This window comes from Eleutherodactylus coqui, chromosome 1 (assembly GCF_035609145.1).
Source record: "Eleutherodactylus coqui strain aEleCoq1 chromosome 1, aEleCoq1.hap1, whole genome shotgun sequence".
NCBI classification, from domain to species: domain Eukaryota; kingdom Metazoa; phylum Chordata; class Amphibia; order Anura; family Eleutherodactylidae; genus Eleutherodactylus; species Eleutherodactylus coqui.
In genome coordinates, this window is record NC_089837.1 from 199313955 (window position 1) to 199332311 (window position 18357).

Here is an 18357-nt window from a genome sequence, read left to right on the forward strand (position 1 = left end):
TAGTGGGCATTGCTACACCACTGTCACATTGACACCAATCAATTTTCCCAATTCTATCTTCAATTTCTTCATTATGAAATAGAACAGAATTTGAGTTTTCACTTCTTGTGTGGAAAGCGTTCCATATTGGTAGAGTTGCAAGTGTATTTCGATGTTATTTGCGCCAAGAGTCTATACATCTGCAAGACAGAACATAGTAATATGTTATCAAATAGTACAGTAGATGATTTAAATGGGTTGGTACAAGTTGTCCGAGATAAAGCTTTTCTGTAAGTACCAGCTCTTTGTTATATTTTTACCGGGGGAAACTGTATTTATAGCAAATATGTGTCTCAGACTGCCGCTTAAACCTCTATACACAGGACAGGGGATCACTTTTTGTATGTTGGCTGCCACTGGGACACACAACAATCCTGATATTTGGGTTCCAGACAGGCTATTAGTGAATGGCGGGCACGGAGGTCGTGCAGGCACGCTGACACTGCATCCAGTTCACTAAAAGTGCCCGAGATTAAGTGCTTTAGAAGATTTCAGTGAAGTGACTGGAGCGGAAAAGCGCTAGTGCGATCTCTGCTCAATTTACTTGGGGAATAACAAGACTCCAAATTGGGTGGAAATTGGTTAACATTCTAGCGTTTAGACCTTCACTAATCATAAAATTAACCCCCTATCCAGTGGATAGAGTTTAACATTTTTGAGGGTGCTTAGCTGTCTGCAGCTGGTAAACCACAAATTAGCCATAGTTAAAAGGGGCAGACCCTCGCCAGTCAACAGATAATGACCTATGCTGGACAAACCCTTTTTCCATTTTTATGTCTCTTTCTACATATTAAAGAAATATACATAGCTGTTAATACTATCTATCTATCTATCTATCTATCTATCTATCTATCTATCTATCTATCTATCTATCTATCTATCTATCTAATCTATCCTCATTGTCAAGCAATATCAGAGCAAAAGGATAATTTATTGCTGAATACTTGAAGGGAGGTTCTAGTACCCTGTTGGGCCGCCTCTAGGTTGGATGCAAGATGTGACACAGACGGGCATAGAGGCTCTAGTACCCTGTTATACTGCCTTTAGCTTGTATACAAGATGTGATACAGGCAGGCATGGAGGCTCTAGTACCCTGTTTGGCCCCCTCTATCTTGGATACAAGATATGATACAGGCAGGCATAGAGGCTCTAGTACCCTGTTGGGCTGCCTCTAGCTTGGATGCAAGATCTGACACAGGCGGTATGGAAGCACACAGGGTCTGTATGGTATCCTGCGGAATATTGCTCCACATTTGCTGTAACTGAGCCTCTAGATCGTGCAAACTCATAGATTGTCGAAGTTGGCATCTCAGATGGTCCCATACATGTTCTGTTGGTGATAAATCTAGCAACCAGGCAAGCCACGGAAGTGTGGCAATATTGTGGAGGCTTCTGTGACTCCCTTTTGTGTGCGGCCGAGCATTATCCTGCTGGAAAATGCCTCTTGGAAGCCGCCATGAGAGGAACACATGTGGCTGCAGGATGTCCTGAACATATTGCTGAGCTATCATTGTCCTTCATACCACTACAAGGGGTGACCAACTGTCATATGCGATGGCCCCCCCAGACCATCACACCAGCAGTGGATGCAGTGTGCCGCTCCACAGCAAAGGCAGGATTGAGGTGGAGCTGGAGATGTCATAAAGCACTGAATGGATGGGATTTTTACATCAGTGGGAAGGGAGAGAGCCAGATCGGAGGCAGAGCTGGACCGCCCATCCGTCAGTGCACCTCTAATCTGTATATTGCACATGGCACATATAACGGCCTATATCTGGAGAGTGGAAACACAATAAAGGGGACAATATGTTCTTCATATGATCGAACACCTGCCAGTATATTCAGTTGGTGGCCCAAAAAGTGTGTGACAGGTTTCTTTTAATCATGTTTGTCAATTTAACTCCCCAGCCTTTCTAGGAGGGAACTGCATTCAATCTTTACCTGCTGCTATATATAATTCTCACGTCTATCTAGTTCACCCAGTATGCAAGTGTTTCTTTGGAAGAGATGCTTTGAGAATTGTCTAATGGCTTCCTATGGTAGAGTTTCTCTATGCTTCTGTAGACAGTTACCACACAAGTAATGCAGTATGTAGAACCACATCTAGCAAATGAGTGCAAAGGTTCCCCTAGTCAGTTTACAGTACATCAATCTTAAGAAATACTTGATGACTCATATGACATACCTTAAATCTCCTTCTGTGGGATGGGTGAAGGGTTTAGGACATCTACCACATTGATCTGGTGATCAGCCAGACCTTAATTTGCTGTGACTGTTTTCCAAACCCAGCTATAATGAAGAAGGATTCATTCCTTCCCATCTCAGTTTCGTTCACAGCAATACTCTTATATGGCTATTGGCTGTTAGGGAAGCCAATACTACCATTATGTATCCCTACTTTTGGTTTCTACAAATTGTCCAAAAAAAGTAAATGATAAACAGCAAAGAGAGAATTTCAAAAGGAATTTGCCCTCATATCATAAAAGTCTAACCACAAAAGGAAGGCATTTCCTAAATTATAATTCTTCATGGGAGACAAGCATGCAGCCACTTCAGGACATGTCATTCAGTGTACCAAGATGTAGATCTAGACCAGCATTGCATAAGGCAGTCAAACAACAGAGGGAGAGATGATCAGAGATTGATCGCTCTAGTTCCCAGGGAATAGCCCTATAGTCAGGTCAAATTGTTATGAGAGTTTGTTCTTTTGATGAGATGTAAGGGATTCTCTCTGTCTCTCACTTAACTCAGTCAAGTCCCTTTCTGGATGCCAGTCCTCTTGGGACAGATCACCTACTCATCTCCAACGGGTCGACAGTTCACCTGTTTCCCACACAACACAAACAACAGTTCTGGAGGCTACACCACTTGGGACAGATCACCTGCCGGTCTCCAACCAGTCCACAGTTCATCTACTGTGAGCTCTTCTTCTGGATTTGCCCTATAAGGATGTGTTCCAAGGCCCTTTTCAACCCATTTTTGGGTTGCTCTCCAGCGCCCTTCAGCTTCACACTTTTACTATTAATATATTAGTCTAAAATTATTTGTGCCAAAATGATGGTGCAACTTATATCAGAATGGTGTCACAACAACAATAATAAATCTACCCCATTGTTTCTTCTCAATATATTTAAAACCAAACCCACAGTAGCAACCAAACTGTCTGCTTAGTTCAGTTAGTAAGGAGAAAGGCCCTCCAAAGACAAAACTCATTTCTTTCAAATGGAAGTAAGCACATACCAAAGTACTAAAATGGGCAAACCAGAGAAGCTATTTGGTATTTATCTGCTTTGACTGCTCAGAAATAATGTTTGGCTGTTTTTTAATTAATTTACTAATTTAGATGCATGTTTATATATTTAATACAGGACAAACTTTACTGGAAAAATTGTTTAGTCAGCAAAGAAATGCAGCTGTGGATGCAGAAAAACTGTGCTCTGAAATAGTTTCTATGAGCCTGCTTCTTCCTTTTAGTGACTGCTTTCGGGAGCAATGTACCAAAAGCACAGAGCAGATCCCCTCCAACGTACATGTAAGTAATGGAAGTTTTGCATTAATTGAGAATTTACTGTATCAGTATGTGTTTGAACACAGCACAAGCCTCTTAATATATTTGTTGCATCTTGGTTTGCCTGTATACCTTCTCCTGAGATCTATGGCAGGTAACATCTGTCATAGATTTCCGCTATAACTTACACCAGTTTCTAGTTTGTTATTCTGGTACAACTGCCTTTAATATGCAACACTTTAAAAATAACAGACTTGTTATGTCTGGTAAGTATTGTGTTCTTAAAAATGATATGCATCTTACAAATTCTGGGGTAAACCTATGAGCACAATTGTATTTATCAATGTCTATAGCTACTTTTCTGCTGTGGTTTACAATCTCAGTATTATTGTATCTTGTCACCACCAGGAAGCTAGGGGTTTGACAGGGCTTGTCACGCCCCTAGCTCCTTATTGGGTGACTTTTCTAAGGTCCTTGAAGGTCCTAGCTGCAGCGTCTGTACAGCTTTTGGCCAGCCCAGGAGGGTTAGGGTAAGGAGTTAGTTGTCCTATAAGGGGTAAATGCAGAAACCTTTACACTAGAGATGAATGAGCACGCTCGGATAAGCCAGTTACTTGAGCGAGCCTCGCTCTTCTCGAGTAACTGCATTCTTGTCCGAGCATGCTTGGGGAAGGGCGGCGGGGGAGTGGGGTTTGCGGGGGGCAGCAGAGGAGAGATTGAGAGAAGAATGCAGTTACTCGAGAAGAGCGAGGCTCCCTCAAGTAACTGGCTTACCCGAGCGTGCTCGCTCATCTCTACTTTACACCTAATAATGTAAGTCTGATAGGAAAACTAACCCCTTACCCTAACCCTCCTGGGCCGGCAAAAAGCTGTACAGATGCTGCAGCTGTCCCTCCGCTCCTTGACTGCTCCGTCCGGGCATTAATTTGCAGGCGCGGTGCTGCCTGTCGTCTCCGTAGCCGCGGGCAATTGACCCGGGCACTCAGTTATGGGGTCCGGTATTGGAGTGCCTCAGCCTCCGCTTCTGCCTCACCCACCACTCAGACTGTTGCCGCGGTCGTCCTGCCGTGTCAGCATGGCACTTGAAGTACTGTGCCGCCTATGGCTCTGGCACTTCTGTGTGTGCCGGTGCTCCCAGCATCACCCCTCTCTTTATGCTGCCGCAGGACGGCAGTTCCTGGGGTCCCCTGGCGATCCTGGCTGTGTCTACGTGCCCTCTCCCTATGTCAGGGTAATATATTCTAAGTACAGCACCAATCAGGCCCACCCCACTTGCCCCGTTGCCGGCGGTAAAGAAAAAAACACCACACAGAGGTCTGGTATCATTCCTCACACGGGACATCGCTGCGCTTTGCCGACGTGCTTTATTACAGATTACATGAGATCTTATACCCTTTGTCCCATCCCCATCAAGGGGTGATGGGCTTATAACCATATATGGGCAGTCCGGATTTCCGGCCTGACAGTGAAAATTATGTACATGGTTGAACATCTTGATATCTTGTTTCTGGGAAAACGGCCAAGTACACGCGTCCTTCATGTCTGGTTCTTCTTTGCTGTGTTTAAGATACATTTTGTTCAAGATACGTTTTTGTCTTCGCCTGGCAAGGCCTCTTGGAATATCTGATGTAAGGCGACATATAAGTTTTTTCTCTCATTTGGAATTGAATATAACTTGAATATAGGTATAAAGCATAAAAAAACATTTGGCAATATATATATATATCCTCACACCTACATCACCGCTGTCCTTCTGCCTCTCTCATTTTAGTAATGTCCCCCAACCAACCAGAAGCTGGGGGCCTTACTAAATTCTTTGACAGCTGCTTGTCACCACCCCTAACTTCTGGTGGTGACAAGGTACAATAATACCTACAATCTCTACAAAGGAACTTTGGTTGCCGTTTCATTTGTATGAAAAGGAGTTTGAGTTTGTGTAGATTGAGATTGTGGATAGGCAGTCCTAAACATTGAGCAAGGAAAAGTCTTAAGGTTAGACAAATCGAGAAAGTTGAAAGTGTTGCTAAGCGGCAGAACCGAGAACTATATTCTTTGTCTATTTACAGACGAGTGTCCCACAGGTTTAGTGATCTGAGCTCACAGCATGATATGGATCTATGAAGTGAGTGGGATGAAAGTAAAAGCGAAACCCATAAGGCCTCACATTGAAAGTCAAAATTTGCCCCTGCCCGAAAAAAAAATTATATATATATATATATATATATATATATATATATATATATATATATATATATAATTATATGTATGTACAGCTAGAAATCTGAAAAAATTGCATTGACACAGGTATTCAAACCATTTGGTATGACACTTGAAATTTAGCTCTGGCAGGCCTTGCATTTCTTTTGATCATCTTCTAGATGTTTCAACACCTTGACTGGAGTTAGTCTGTGGTAAATTCAGTTGGTTGGACATCATTTTAAAAGATGTACCCTGTCTATATAAGGTCTCACAGCTCATGATGCATATCATAGCCAAAACCAAGCCATATTGAGCAAAGAACCAAAAAAATTTTGAACAACCAGACTCTTCCTAGAACAGAATGAACCACCAAACCAAGTAATTAGGGAGAAGGGCTTTGGAAAGAGATGTGACTATAAGCCCATTTAGATGGGACGAATGTCGGGCAAACGATGCCTGACACTTGTCCCCGCACATACTCGCTCTTGTGCTGCTGCATGGGAGCTAGTATCGTTGGCTCACAGTGGGGAGGCTGGAGATTTCTCTCCTCGCTCTCCCCGCCCCTCTCCATTGACTTAACATAGCAGCTGTTCAGTACTGAACGGCTGCTATTTACACTGAACAATCATCATTCAGCTCATAGTACACCATTTATGCAGCATAAACGATGGACGATGAGCTGATCGCTCAGTGTAAATAGCAGCCGTTTAGTATTGAATGGCCGCTATGTTAAGTCAATGGAAAGGGGGAGGGGAGCGCGAGGAGAGAAACTTTTTGCAGCCTCCCCACTGTGAGCCAGCGATACTAGCTCCCGTGCAGCAGCACAAGAGCGAGTGTGGGCGGGGACGAGTGTCGGACATCGTTTGCCTGACACTTGTCCCATCTAAATGGGCCTTAAGAACCCAATGGTCACTCTGGCTGAGCTCCAAAGATCTTCTATGTCCAGAAGGGAGAACCTTGCACCTTAATGACTAAGCCAAATTTTGGAAATCTAACGTGTCACTTTAACATAGAATAACTCTGTAAAGGTTTTGCATATCCAAGTAATTCTGACACATATTGTACTTCATTTAGGTGGTAAAAATAGTGTTTATTCATTAAAAGTGCCAAAATTGGGAAAATTTGGAAAAAATTGTTATTTTTTCACATTTTCAACTGCAATATCTCAAATATGTGCAAACATACTGTACAAAATTTTGATAAGATATATATTTCCATTTGTTTACTTTATTCTGGATGCACATTTAAAAAACTTTAGGTTTTTTGAATCATTTAGGAGACGTACAAATTCAACATTAATTACTAACATTTTGTTTTCCTACACCATGGAACATTTTGTTTTCCTACACCAAGCCAAGATTGCAAAGGCTCATAGGTATCAAAATGATAGATACCCCCACAAATTAGCCCATTTAAAAAAATACACTACTTAATATATTCACTGCAGGGGGTCATGAGTATTTTGATCCCACAGTTTCAGGAATTAATGTAATTTAGAGGAGAAAAACTAAAATTCTAAAGACATATTTTTTTCTATAGTGCACATAAAAATGAGGATTTACACCCCAAAATGGATACCCCTGTTTGTCCTGTGTTCAGAAATATACCCATTGTGGCCCTCATCTTCTGTCTGTATTCACAGCAGGGCCAAAACCGAAAAGAGCAGCCAGTGGCTTTCAGAACAGACATTTTGCTTGAAGGTGTTTTAGGCCCATTGCACACTTGTAGAACCTTTGAGCGGCCAAAACGACAGAGAACCCCTACAAATGACCTCACTTTGAAAACTAGACCCCTTAACAAATTCATCTAGGGGTGTACTGCGTATTTTGATGGCACAGTTTTTGAATAAATCTATGCAAAGCAGAAGGAAAAGAAATACGATTTTCACTTTTTTGGCAATTGTGTCATTTTCGTCTCAAAATATTTTATTGAAATTTATCAATGTAACAAAAGATACTGCTTTAATGAATACCCCACGCAGGGGCCATCTGAAGATCAATAGACATATAGAAAATAAGAAACATAGGTACATGATTAAGAGTCCACATTGTTTGATGGAGTCTAACGGGTTAGCCTATTTACTCGCAGTCCTCCTCTTCTCCTCCTCCTTCCCCGTTTTTACCTACATGTGGTATGTTATGTCCCTATCATCCCTATCATCAATTGCTTCTGTATCCCCTGACTTCTCCCGCTCACAACCCTCCTATACATTTCAGTATGTATTCGGGACACTTGCTTTTCCTCTTTCCTTGAAGTGTCAGGACGAGCCGATCCCGCTGTCAGATCGACAGCTCATAAACTAAGGGGCCTAGGTAAGCCTGGTATGTCCAGGAACTCTGCCCAGGGTCTCCAAGTCTTAAGGAACAGGTCTATACTGTCTTCCCTCATGGCCGACAATGTTTCGTAAAGCATCATTCTTGATACTCTTGCGATGATTGGTTCTAGAGAGAGAATGGGTGACAGCCACTGCAATGCGATATAGATTTTAGTCGCCATACATATCTGTTGCGAAAGCTTACGTTATTGATTGTTGAAACCCAAAGGCTTGTTGGCCAGGAGGCAGACAGATGGGGAGAGAGGGAATGCCATACCCAGCACCCCAGAGATGAGACTGGTTGCCCTTCTCCAAAGCGCAGCTACCAAAGGGCAGGTCACCCATGTGTGGGCTATCGAGACCAGGCTGTTGCAGCCCCTAAAACAGTTTGGGGAAGTGGATGGGGAGTATTTGTGGATCGTTGCGGGGACTAGGTAGGACCTATGTAGGATTTTTTCTGAAGATTCAGCAAGAGTTACTTGGTGACTGCCCTTTGAAATAAAGGTACAACAATGTTGTCAACGAGGTAAGGAGAGGGGGATGCCGAGGTCCAGCTCCCAGCGTTGCATGAAGGGGAGTTTAGTTTCTGAGAGGGGTTTGTTCATGCTGGCATAAAGTGAAGATATTATGCCTGATTGGAGTGGAGACCAAATGCAAGCTCTTTTGAAGGGCTTAGGGGTGACAGGCCAACGGTGCTTAGCAGGGAGCGTAGGAAGCTGTATATTTGCCTCATTTCAAACCATAGGCGTTCTGGAACTGAATATTTTTTTCGATCAGCTGTTGCGAGGAGAGAAGTTTGCCACATGGCATAAAATGATAAGTGAGCGTAATGCGCCTAGTTCGCCACTACTGGTAGCTTTCCTCTTTTAAACTTAGAGGAAATGCCTAATTAGGGATAACCGGTAGCAGCGGCGAAATAGGTGACATCATGGCGTATTTAAATCTATTTTTCCTCCAGATCAGAAACTGATACACAACTGCAGCTGTGTTGGATTTAGGTAAGTTAAGGAAGTACATATCTGTACATTAAGCAATTGCTTTTCCCTAATATATATCCATAAAACCTGAATTGCTTTCTTTATAAATAAGAACAGCGTGAATATGTGATGACTGCCAGAAAGAAATACAATCTCATATCTGTCCTGCTGGGTAGGTCCTGCAGGAGAAGGTAGTTTTCAAAATGAGTTGATGGCCATTAAAACATCCTCCTCTGCTAGCTTTACTGATAGAACACAGGTTGCCCTCATTTATTCTACCTGTGACACATTGAAAGCTGCTGTTCTTCCCTACAACCGGAATCTCTCCCAATTCTATAACAAGTATAATAATGGTTCCGAAGTTGGATCTGCACTTTTAGTCTTTTATAACTTGTATTGAAAATCTAGGACAAGAGAGGTTGTATGTAGCATTTTAACATATATTACGAATAGAGATGAGCGAACATACTCGTAATGAGTACTTACGCACCCGAGTACCGCCATTTTCGAGTACTTCAGTACTCGCGCGTAAAGATTCGGGGGGCGCCGTGGGGCGGGGAGAGGCGCGGCGGTGCGGGGGGAAGCAGCGGGGAACAGGGGGGAGCCCTCTCTCTCTCCCTCTCCCCCCCACTCCCCACTGCTACCCCCCGTGCCGCCACGGCGCCCCCTGAATCTTTACGCGCGAGTACTGCTGTACTCGAGAATGGCGGTGCTCGGGTGCGTATGTACTCGTAACGAGTACGTTCGCTCATCTCTAATTACGAAACCATGATTTGGGTGTATCTCTACTGCTAGCTAATGCACTTAACAGAGTAATATAATGACAATGTGGGCCAAATAAATTAGTTTTTTTGCACAAAAAAAAAAACAAAAAATGTGTTAAGGGATGAGAAAGGGAGGTGATAAATTTTTTATAGTACAGTGCCGTCAGACCGTCAGGGCCTGGGGCTTTACCCGGCTTTAGGAGCTTGATGGTCTCTTCCACCTCCTCCACTGAAATGTGTTGGCCAAAACGGTCGTTTTGGTGATCTGAAAGTTGCGGGAGAGTTATGTTCTTCAGAAAATCCTGAGGGGCAGAGGGGGACTTCTGAGGTTTGTATCTATATAACTTGTTATAAAAGTCGAGAAAAGTGTGGGCTATTTTGTCTGGGTTCGAGGTGCATGACCCATTTTCTGCTCTGATAGAGTGGACTGAATTAATCCTTTCCTTCGTTCTTACGTGGGCTGCCAGTAATTTATCAGGTTTGTTGGCTAGTTTGAAGTAGACGGACTGTGTCCACTGGAGGGCCCTCTCTGCCTGGGTTGTGTATAGAAGATTGATGTGAAGCTTTGTGTCCTGTATATTTTTAGTCAGGGCTATACTAGAACGTTGCTGATTGGCTATTTCCAGCAAAGCGAGGCGCCTCTCCAAGGCCTGTAATGCCTGCGTTTTCTCCCTCTTTTTGATGGAGGCTATCTGGGAAATTTGGCCTCTCATAAAGGCTTTGTGCTCCAGCCAGATCCAATCAGGCTGTGTGGTCTCATTGTCATTTGTTGACAGAAATTCCGCCAGTTTATCCGATATCTGGGCATAGGTTATGGGGTCCTTCAGTAGAGACTCATTGAGTCTCCATCTCCTAGAGGTAGGCTGGGGGAGAAGCTTACAAGATGTGTTAAGTCGATATCATGGTCTGACCATGCGCAAGGAATGTGTCTTGACTGAGCAAGGGTGGGGAGTAGATGAGTTGAGACCAGTGCCCAGTCAATACGTGAATAAGATTTATGAGGGGCTGAAAAAAGGTATAACCCCTACTCGAGCCATGGACCTCTCTCCAACTATCTGCTAATGCTAGATCTTTTAACGTAGCGGATATCGAGGCCCTTTGATTAGGGCTAATTTTATCTAGGCAATGAGAGGAGTGGTCCAGGACAGGAGAGAGGACCATATTGAAGTCTCCCATCCAGTAGATGGAGGTTTTAGGCAATGTTTTAAGTTTTCTGGAGATCTGGGTGAATAGCTTGTAGGGGTTGTTAGCTGGGGCATAGGAGTTCACCAGGACCATTTTTTGATCTCGTAACGTACCCTGTATAATAATAAATCTACCTGAGGGGTCTATTTCGATGTTGTCGATCGCGAGGGGGAAAGAGTTATGTAGGGGGACCGAGACACCTTGGTGTTTTTTGGCTGCTACCGATGAGTATGTCCATTCGTATTGGGGGTGCAGATGTCTGGGAGCAGAGGAGGATGAGAAGTGGGTTTCTTGAAGACAGATGACATCGGGCCTAATTTTAAGGTATTGAGTAAAAGCTTTCTTTCTCTTAAGTGGGGAGTTAAATCCTTTAACGTTGTGTGAGATTATGGTGACCATTGTGAGGAGGAGAGAGGAGGCCGAGTAACCCTAGAATTTTGTCGTAGCGACTAAGGACTCTTATGATATGGAGCATTAGGCAAACAGCGTGTGGAGGCAAATTTCAACATAGAATAAAACATAAGAAAATGAGAAAGTTATAAAAATGTCAAACAATGTTGAGTTCCAAAACCCAAGAAATCCCAAACTGAGTATCCCCCTAGGAAAATAGTCTGGAAGGGAGTGGACATCAAGTTTCTCCGCCCCGTCCCAGTACATAAATATAGCATAATAATGACAGAAGCGACTAAACATAGCATTTTAGGTAACTAAACTGGTTTAAACCCAAAATTCCGGAGGACACTATATCTATGTAATTCTGCATTTGTCCGTATGAGACCCATGTAGCGCTTGTGGTGGTGTCGTGTTTATACACCACCAGTGGAGGCCAACATTGTGTAAATTGTATGCTTCAGGGCCTCACCCAGACAAATACCAGTAAATGCGAAATTTCACGTAGCGATCTATGAAGGTCAAGGTGCAGATCGTCACATGATGTTTTGAATAATGCCAGTGAGCATGCTTGAATAAGACCGCTCATACTGGTCTCAAAAGAGTTCTCCTTCCAGTGTTTAATGTCCAATGTGGACTGAAGAACAGGAGAAAGGGCCGTGAACTGTCCCAGGCCCCTCAAGGGGTCACCCAGAAGACTTCAGGCCCACAAAAAATGCAATACAGGATAAATCGGGTGATACATAGCTGTCTCAGGTGGCCGGGTCTCGACTTTCAGCTGTTCCAGCCCTGCGGCGAGGATTTCCCACTGTTGTCCAGGAGCGAGCCGGTCGTTGCGGCCTGGGGGACCTGCCAGTTTCAGCTTCAAAAGGAATGCGTTCTTCCTCCAACATACGTTTTCCTTTCTCCAGTGTCTTAACAGAGAACGATCTTTGGTTGATGCGGACCAGTAGAGAAAATGGGAAATTCCAGCGATATCTAATGTTTGCCTGTTGCAAGGCCAGGGTAACGGGTCTCAGGGCTCGCCATTTAGCCAGGGTGGATGGTGCAATATCAGCAAATATTTGGACAGAGGGGAGGACCCCCGGCAATGAATCTAGGTTACGGGCAGCCGATAGAAGTTGATCCTGCAGGATCATCTCGTAATAGTGCAGCTTTAATGCTGTGTCTCTTGGGAGATCAGTGTTAGTCGGTCTTGAGAGGGCACGATGTATTCTGTCCACGCGGAAAGATTCATGAGCCACTTGGGGAGGAGGGCAGAGAATAAATTTGTAGCGGCCTCCTTCAGGTTGGTGATAGATTCAGGGAAACCTCAGATACGAATATTGTCTCTCCTGCTCCGATTTTCAAGTTTTTCACTTTTTAGCCTGAAGGCTTCCACCCTTTCGGCATAGTCGTCCCATCTTGCTCTCTAATAGTCTAGCGCATCAATAATGTCGTCAGTATTGTTTCAAGATCGTTAGTACGTTGGCCTAAATCGTTGATCTGTTTGGAGATATTGTGTATTGCAGTCTGAAGTTCATCTCGAAACAGTTTCTTGATGTGGGTAAGGAGCATAGACTCCGATGAGGAAAGGTCGGAATTTTGAGGAATTATAGATGAACCAGTGTTCTGACCGGTAATGGGGGCTCCCTGGTATCAGAGTTGTGGGGTGGTTCCATTTGAGCTAGTGGGGAGAATTGGTTGCCTGAGAACAGCTCCAGTAATGTACACTGAGGGGCCATTGGTTGTTCCTTGTTCTGTCTGCTGATCCTCCTGGACATATTAGATACTCAGTATAGTATATCCGTCTAGTTCGGTGATGGGTGGCACTTCTATTCTAATGACTGGGATGGGGTCAGAGCGCAGCTCATGGGCAGACCGTAGTCATTCCAATAACTGCGTATGAACCTTTCCCTAGGTGGGGGGGGGAGGCAACCAGTAGTAGGTGCTCCGGCGTGGCATCGCTAGTGCTCTTAAGTGCAAACTTTGATGTAGGGCCGGTTGCAGAGATTCATTGCGAGTGGTGACTTGCACAAGATCTTTTCTGGTTTTCAGGTAGCGGGGTATCTCTGAGATATAGGGTCATGATTTTCAGTATGCTTTAGTCAGAGACGTATCTGTTCTCTTAGTGCGCAGAAATCGGTAATTGTCCCCTTCCTGCCCTTTTCAGCCTCAGTTCTCAGAGGGTTAACACCAACGGAAGGAGGGTCTGGGTGGTGTGAAGTAGCTACACAACAGTCCTGAAACTACAGATGGTTTTTAGACAGTCCTTTCCACTTACAGTGGGTTTTATAGCAGCTACGTTGGTTGCTACCTCTGTTTCTCCTTCCCTTATGCGGCCCGCTGTACCTGATATTGTTGGGTGGTGGGCTGTAATGATCCTCTGTTCAGTGTCATGGATTAATCACCGCTCTTCCCAGAACTTTAGCTCACGGTCTCACCTCGAGCTGTAGGCCGCGATTTAAAATGGCGGGCGGGTAGGCTGCGGTGTCCCAGGATGCAGGCTTCTGGGTCTTACTCAGGCTATGGAACCGCCGCTAAGATCCGGGGGGCCCGCTGAGAGCCCTCCGTGTATGCGGCTGATGTAGGCCATAAGGTGTCCTGGTGGCTGCACGGGCCGTCAGTCAGTGCTGCCCCATTTGGGGGGGGGTCCCTGGGGTCAGTTTCTGGGGGGTTCCCACGGCTCTGCAAGGCGCCAAGGTCCGCGGCTCACAGCCACCCCACTGCAGCCACCCAGCGCAGGCACCCGGGGAAGCTGCACTAAGTCTCACACTCACGGGCCTGCCATCCTCTCCCATCCTGCTCCACTACCTCCTCGGCTGGCCCTCACTTCCAATTTAGCCCGGGGATGCGCCCGGCAAGGTAGGCCCCGAAACCGCGGTACCGGACAGAGATCCGTGGAAGGTCTCGTTTTAAAGCTCCTGCTCCGGTGGTGTCAGCGGTGCTGTTCTCGGCCCCAGGGGAGTTCTCAGGAAAGCGCGATTGCTGCCATAAGTCTCCTCCAGCCTGGAGCTCCTGAGATGGCGTCCGTTCTCGTCGCTGGCTAGCCACGCTCCCGGCAATTGTGTCATTTTAAAAACATTTTTTTTGCACAGCACACATATGAATTAGAACTTGCACCCCAAAATGGATACCTCTGTTTGTCCTGTATTCAGAAATATACCCAATGTGGCCCTAATCTTATGTCTGGCTGTACAACGGAGCCCATACCGAAAGGAGCGGCCGGTGGCTTTCAGAACAGACAGTAATGGTGATCCCCCATCTGTGGCCACATAAGTAATAGTGAATCCCCCATCTGTACCCACGATAAGAAATGGTGAAAAAGACTTGGGTATACTAATAGATCATAGACTGAACATGAGTCAACAATGTGATGCAGCAGCCAAAAAGTCAAACTCAATTTTGGGATGTATTAAGAGAAGCATAGAGTCTGGCTCACATGAGGTAATTATCCCCCTCTACTCTTCCTTTGTCAGATCTCATCTGGAATACTGTGTCCAGATCTAGGCACCCCACTTTAAAAAAGACATAGAGAAACTGGAGCAGGTTCAGAGAAGAGTTACCAAGATGGTGAGCGGTCTGCAAATCATGTCCTATGAGGAATGTTTAAAGGATCTAGGAATGTTTAGCTTGCCAAAAAGAAGGCTGAGAGGAGACTTAATAGCTGTCCACAAATATCTGAAGGGCTGTCACAGTGTAGAGGGATCAGCCCTATTCTCATTTGCACAAGGAAAGTCTAGAAGCAATGGGATGAAACTGAAAGAAAGGAGACACAAATTAGATATTAGAAAAAACTTTCGGACAGTGAGGGTGACCAATGTGTGGAACAGGTTGCCACAGGAGGTGGTGAGTTCTCTTTCAATGGAAGTGTTCAAACAAAGGCTGGACAAATATCTGTCTGGGATGATTTAGTGACTCCTGCATTGAGCAGGGGGTTGGACCAGATGACCCTGGAGGTCCCTTCTAACTCTACCATTCTATGGTTCTATGACAACCCTACCTGTAGCCCACAAAGTAATGGCGATCCTCCATCTGTGGCCCCACAAAGTAACGGTGATTCCCCATTTGCAGCCCAACAAAGTAATGGTGATCCCCCAACTGTGGCCCCACAAAGTAATAGGGATCCGCCATCTGTGGCCCCACAAAGTAATGGTGATCTTCCATCTGTGGCCCCTCAAAGTAATGGTGATCCTCCATCTGTGGCCCCACAAAGTAATGGCCATCCTCCATCTGTAGCCCCACAAAGTAATGGTGAACCCCCATTTGTAGCGCAACAAAGTAATGGTGATCCCCCATCTGTGGCCCCACAAAGTAATGGTGATCCCCCATCTGTGGCCCCACAAAGTAATGCTGATCTTCTATCTGTGGCCCCTTAAAGTAATGGTGATCCTCCATCTGTGGCCTCACAAAGTAATGGTGATCCTCCATCTGTGGCCACACAAAGTAATGGTGATCCTCCATCTGTGGTCCCACAAAGTAATGGTGATCCTCCATCTGTGGCCCACAAAGTAATGGTGATCCCCCCATCTGTGGCCCCACAGAGTAAGGGTGATCCTCTATCTTTGGCCCCACAAAGTAATGGTGGTCCTCCATATGTGGCCCCACAAAATAATGGTGATCCTCCATCTGTGGCCCCACAAAGTAACAGTGATCCCCCATCTGTGGCCTCACAAAGTAATGGTGATCCTCCATCTGTGGCCCACAAAGTAACGGTGATCCCCCATCTGTGGCCTCACAAAGTAACGGTGATCCTCCATCTGTGGCCCACAAAGTAATGGTGATCCCCCATCTGTGGCCCCACAGAGTAAGGGTGATCCTCTATCTTTGGCCCCACAAAGTAATGGTGGTCCTCCATATGTGGCCCCACAAAGTAATGGTGATCCTCCATCTGTGGCCCCACAAAGTAATGGTGATCCTCCATCTGTGGCCCCACAAAGTAATGGTGATCCTCTATCTATGGCTCCACAAAGTAATGATGACCCCCCCCTGTGTGTAACCCCACTAAGTAATGTTGATCCCCCATCAGTAGCTGCACTAAGTTATCATGACACCCCCACTTGTGACCACACTAAACAATGGTGACCCTCCCCATCTTTGGCCCCATTAGGTAATTGTGACCCCCCATCTGTAACAAAACAAATTATGACGTCCCCACCCATGAGTCCCCACGCAGTCATGGTGACTCAATGGCTTTAATAAATAATGGTCACCCCCTTCCTTTACCTCCTTAAATAGCAGCAGGTGGGAGACTTTTCATTACATGCAAACTCACATTGGGCTTCCCTCTCCCATCTAATGCTGCATGCTGCCTTAGGCAGATCTCACACCTCCCCCGGCAGCGTTTGCTATACTCTGAGTGTTGAAGCCAGAGAAGGGGTGAGATCACACCATATGGCAGCATGCACAGCGTCAGATGGGAGAAGAAAGCCAGATGTATCTGTGTATGTAATGAAAGATCTCCCTCCTGCTGTGGTTTTGGTAGCCAGCAGCCCTAAACCTTTGCTGGGGGGTACAAAGATAATACACCCAACCACCTTCGGCAGGGAGGACTGTCCCTTAAATAGTGTCTGCCACTGGTCCAATAGAGGAATGTACTTCATGTATGTCCATGCGTTATCATGATATAATGGACCAATCACTTTGTATTTCTATACCAATTATGTCAACTGAGGCCGTACATTCCTTAGAGCCTTCTTGGTTTTGGTTAGACGCAGCCGAATAATGAACCATTGAAGAACCCAAAGTGCCTTTATTGTAATACAGTGCAATAACAGCAGCACATAAAACCACAGTAATAAACCGTTTTCTGAGTATAGATAACACATACAGATTTTAATGCAACTGTAGACTGCTCCTTACATGCAACCTGTGAGATTATGGTAAAAATATATCACAAGCAGTTCTATTAACAAGGAATGCTCTGCCGCAGTCCAGGAACCTCAACATGTCTAAAATAGCAACAGTCTTTAGCATTAATGTCCGAGAGAGCAGAGTATACAAAGCAGACGAGATTCACAATGTGGAGAGCTTTCCACAAAATCTTGGGTCGGAGTTGTGAACTATGGGAGAATGTCTAGACACACTATGTAGTGAAAACTGTTAGCGATATTTGATCTGTGTTTATTCTATTATGTAAGGATTGGATTGTACGACCCACATACTGTAGATTGCAAGCACTTACTCTGAACCACAGTTCAAAAATGTATTGATATGAGTATTCCCATCCCAGGTCACCATTGATGAATAAACCTACCAAAGAGGGAAAAATGTTAAAGAATGTCTTTGTTTTTGCCTGTAAACACCCAGGAGCTAGCAGATTCTGCAGGGTTAGGGATCTTTTATAGGTTTTTTTGGGAACAGAAGGAAGTATATATTTTAATAAAGAGTCACTCTGAATAATATGCAAATTCCTTTTTTAAAACATTCTTGATGAGTTTATATCTCTAGTTCTAAATTGAAATGAAATAATGGACATAATACAAACAGTTTTTACAAATTCACTCTAACTGTCCAGACTGAATATTATAGAGTCAAGGAAAATAAATTGCACTGGTGTAATCCAGATAACTATTGACATCCACGTCTTTGAAATGTGTCCTAGTCTGGAGCTGTCTATTGCAGTCAAAGTAGATGCAAAGATCCAGAAATAGAATCTGTTGAGTAGAGAAATGGTGGGTAAAAGAAAGGCTGTAACACAAGCTGTCATCTTCTCCTCCTCCCCCCTCCTTCCCCCTGCAATAAAGTGCTCCTTTCACATCTCCTTCAGCCTCCCCTTCTGTCATTACATTCAGTACTAAAAATAAGGAAGATGGAACAATACCTCTGCAGCACCACCTATTGGAAGGCAGCATTTCTGCAACTCAATGTCAGACTCTTTATTCAAGTTTTTATTCCAATGACCAGGAATTGAAAACCAAAAGCCAGAAAGCCATGCACTTACAGCAGTTTCTGGGTGTGGGTAGGACATGTGCGGTCCCAGGCTCTGAATCGGTCCCAGCC

The 18357-nt window shown here is 44.8% G+C and overlaps 1 protein-coding gene across 1 annotated transcript in view; it reads left to right on the forward strand.

The window, feature by feature from the left end:
* The window catches only part of FMN2 (formin 2), a 166200-nt gene that overhangs the window by 25862 nt on the left and 121981 nt on the right, over positions 1–18357 (forward strand). The window contains exon 2 of the mRNA XM_066605407.1: positions 3408–3571. Within this exon, the coding sequence (XP_066461504.1) occupies positions 3408–3571 (164 nt within the window). The remainder of the gene's footprint in view (positions 1–3407; positions 3572–18357) is intronic.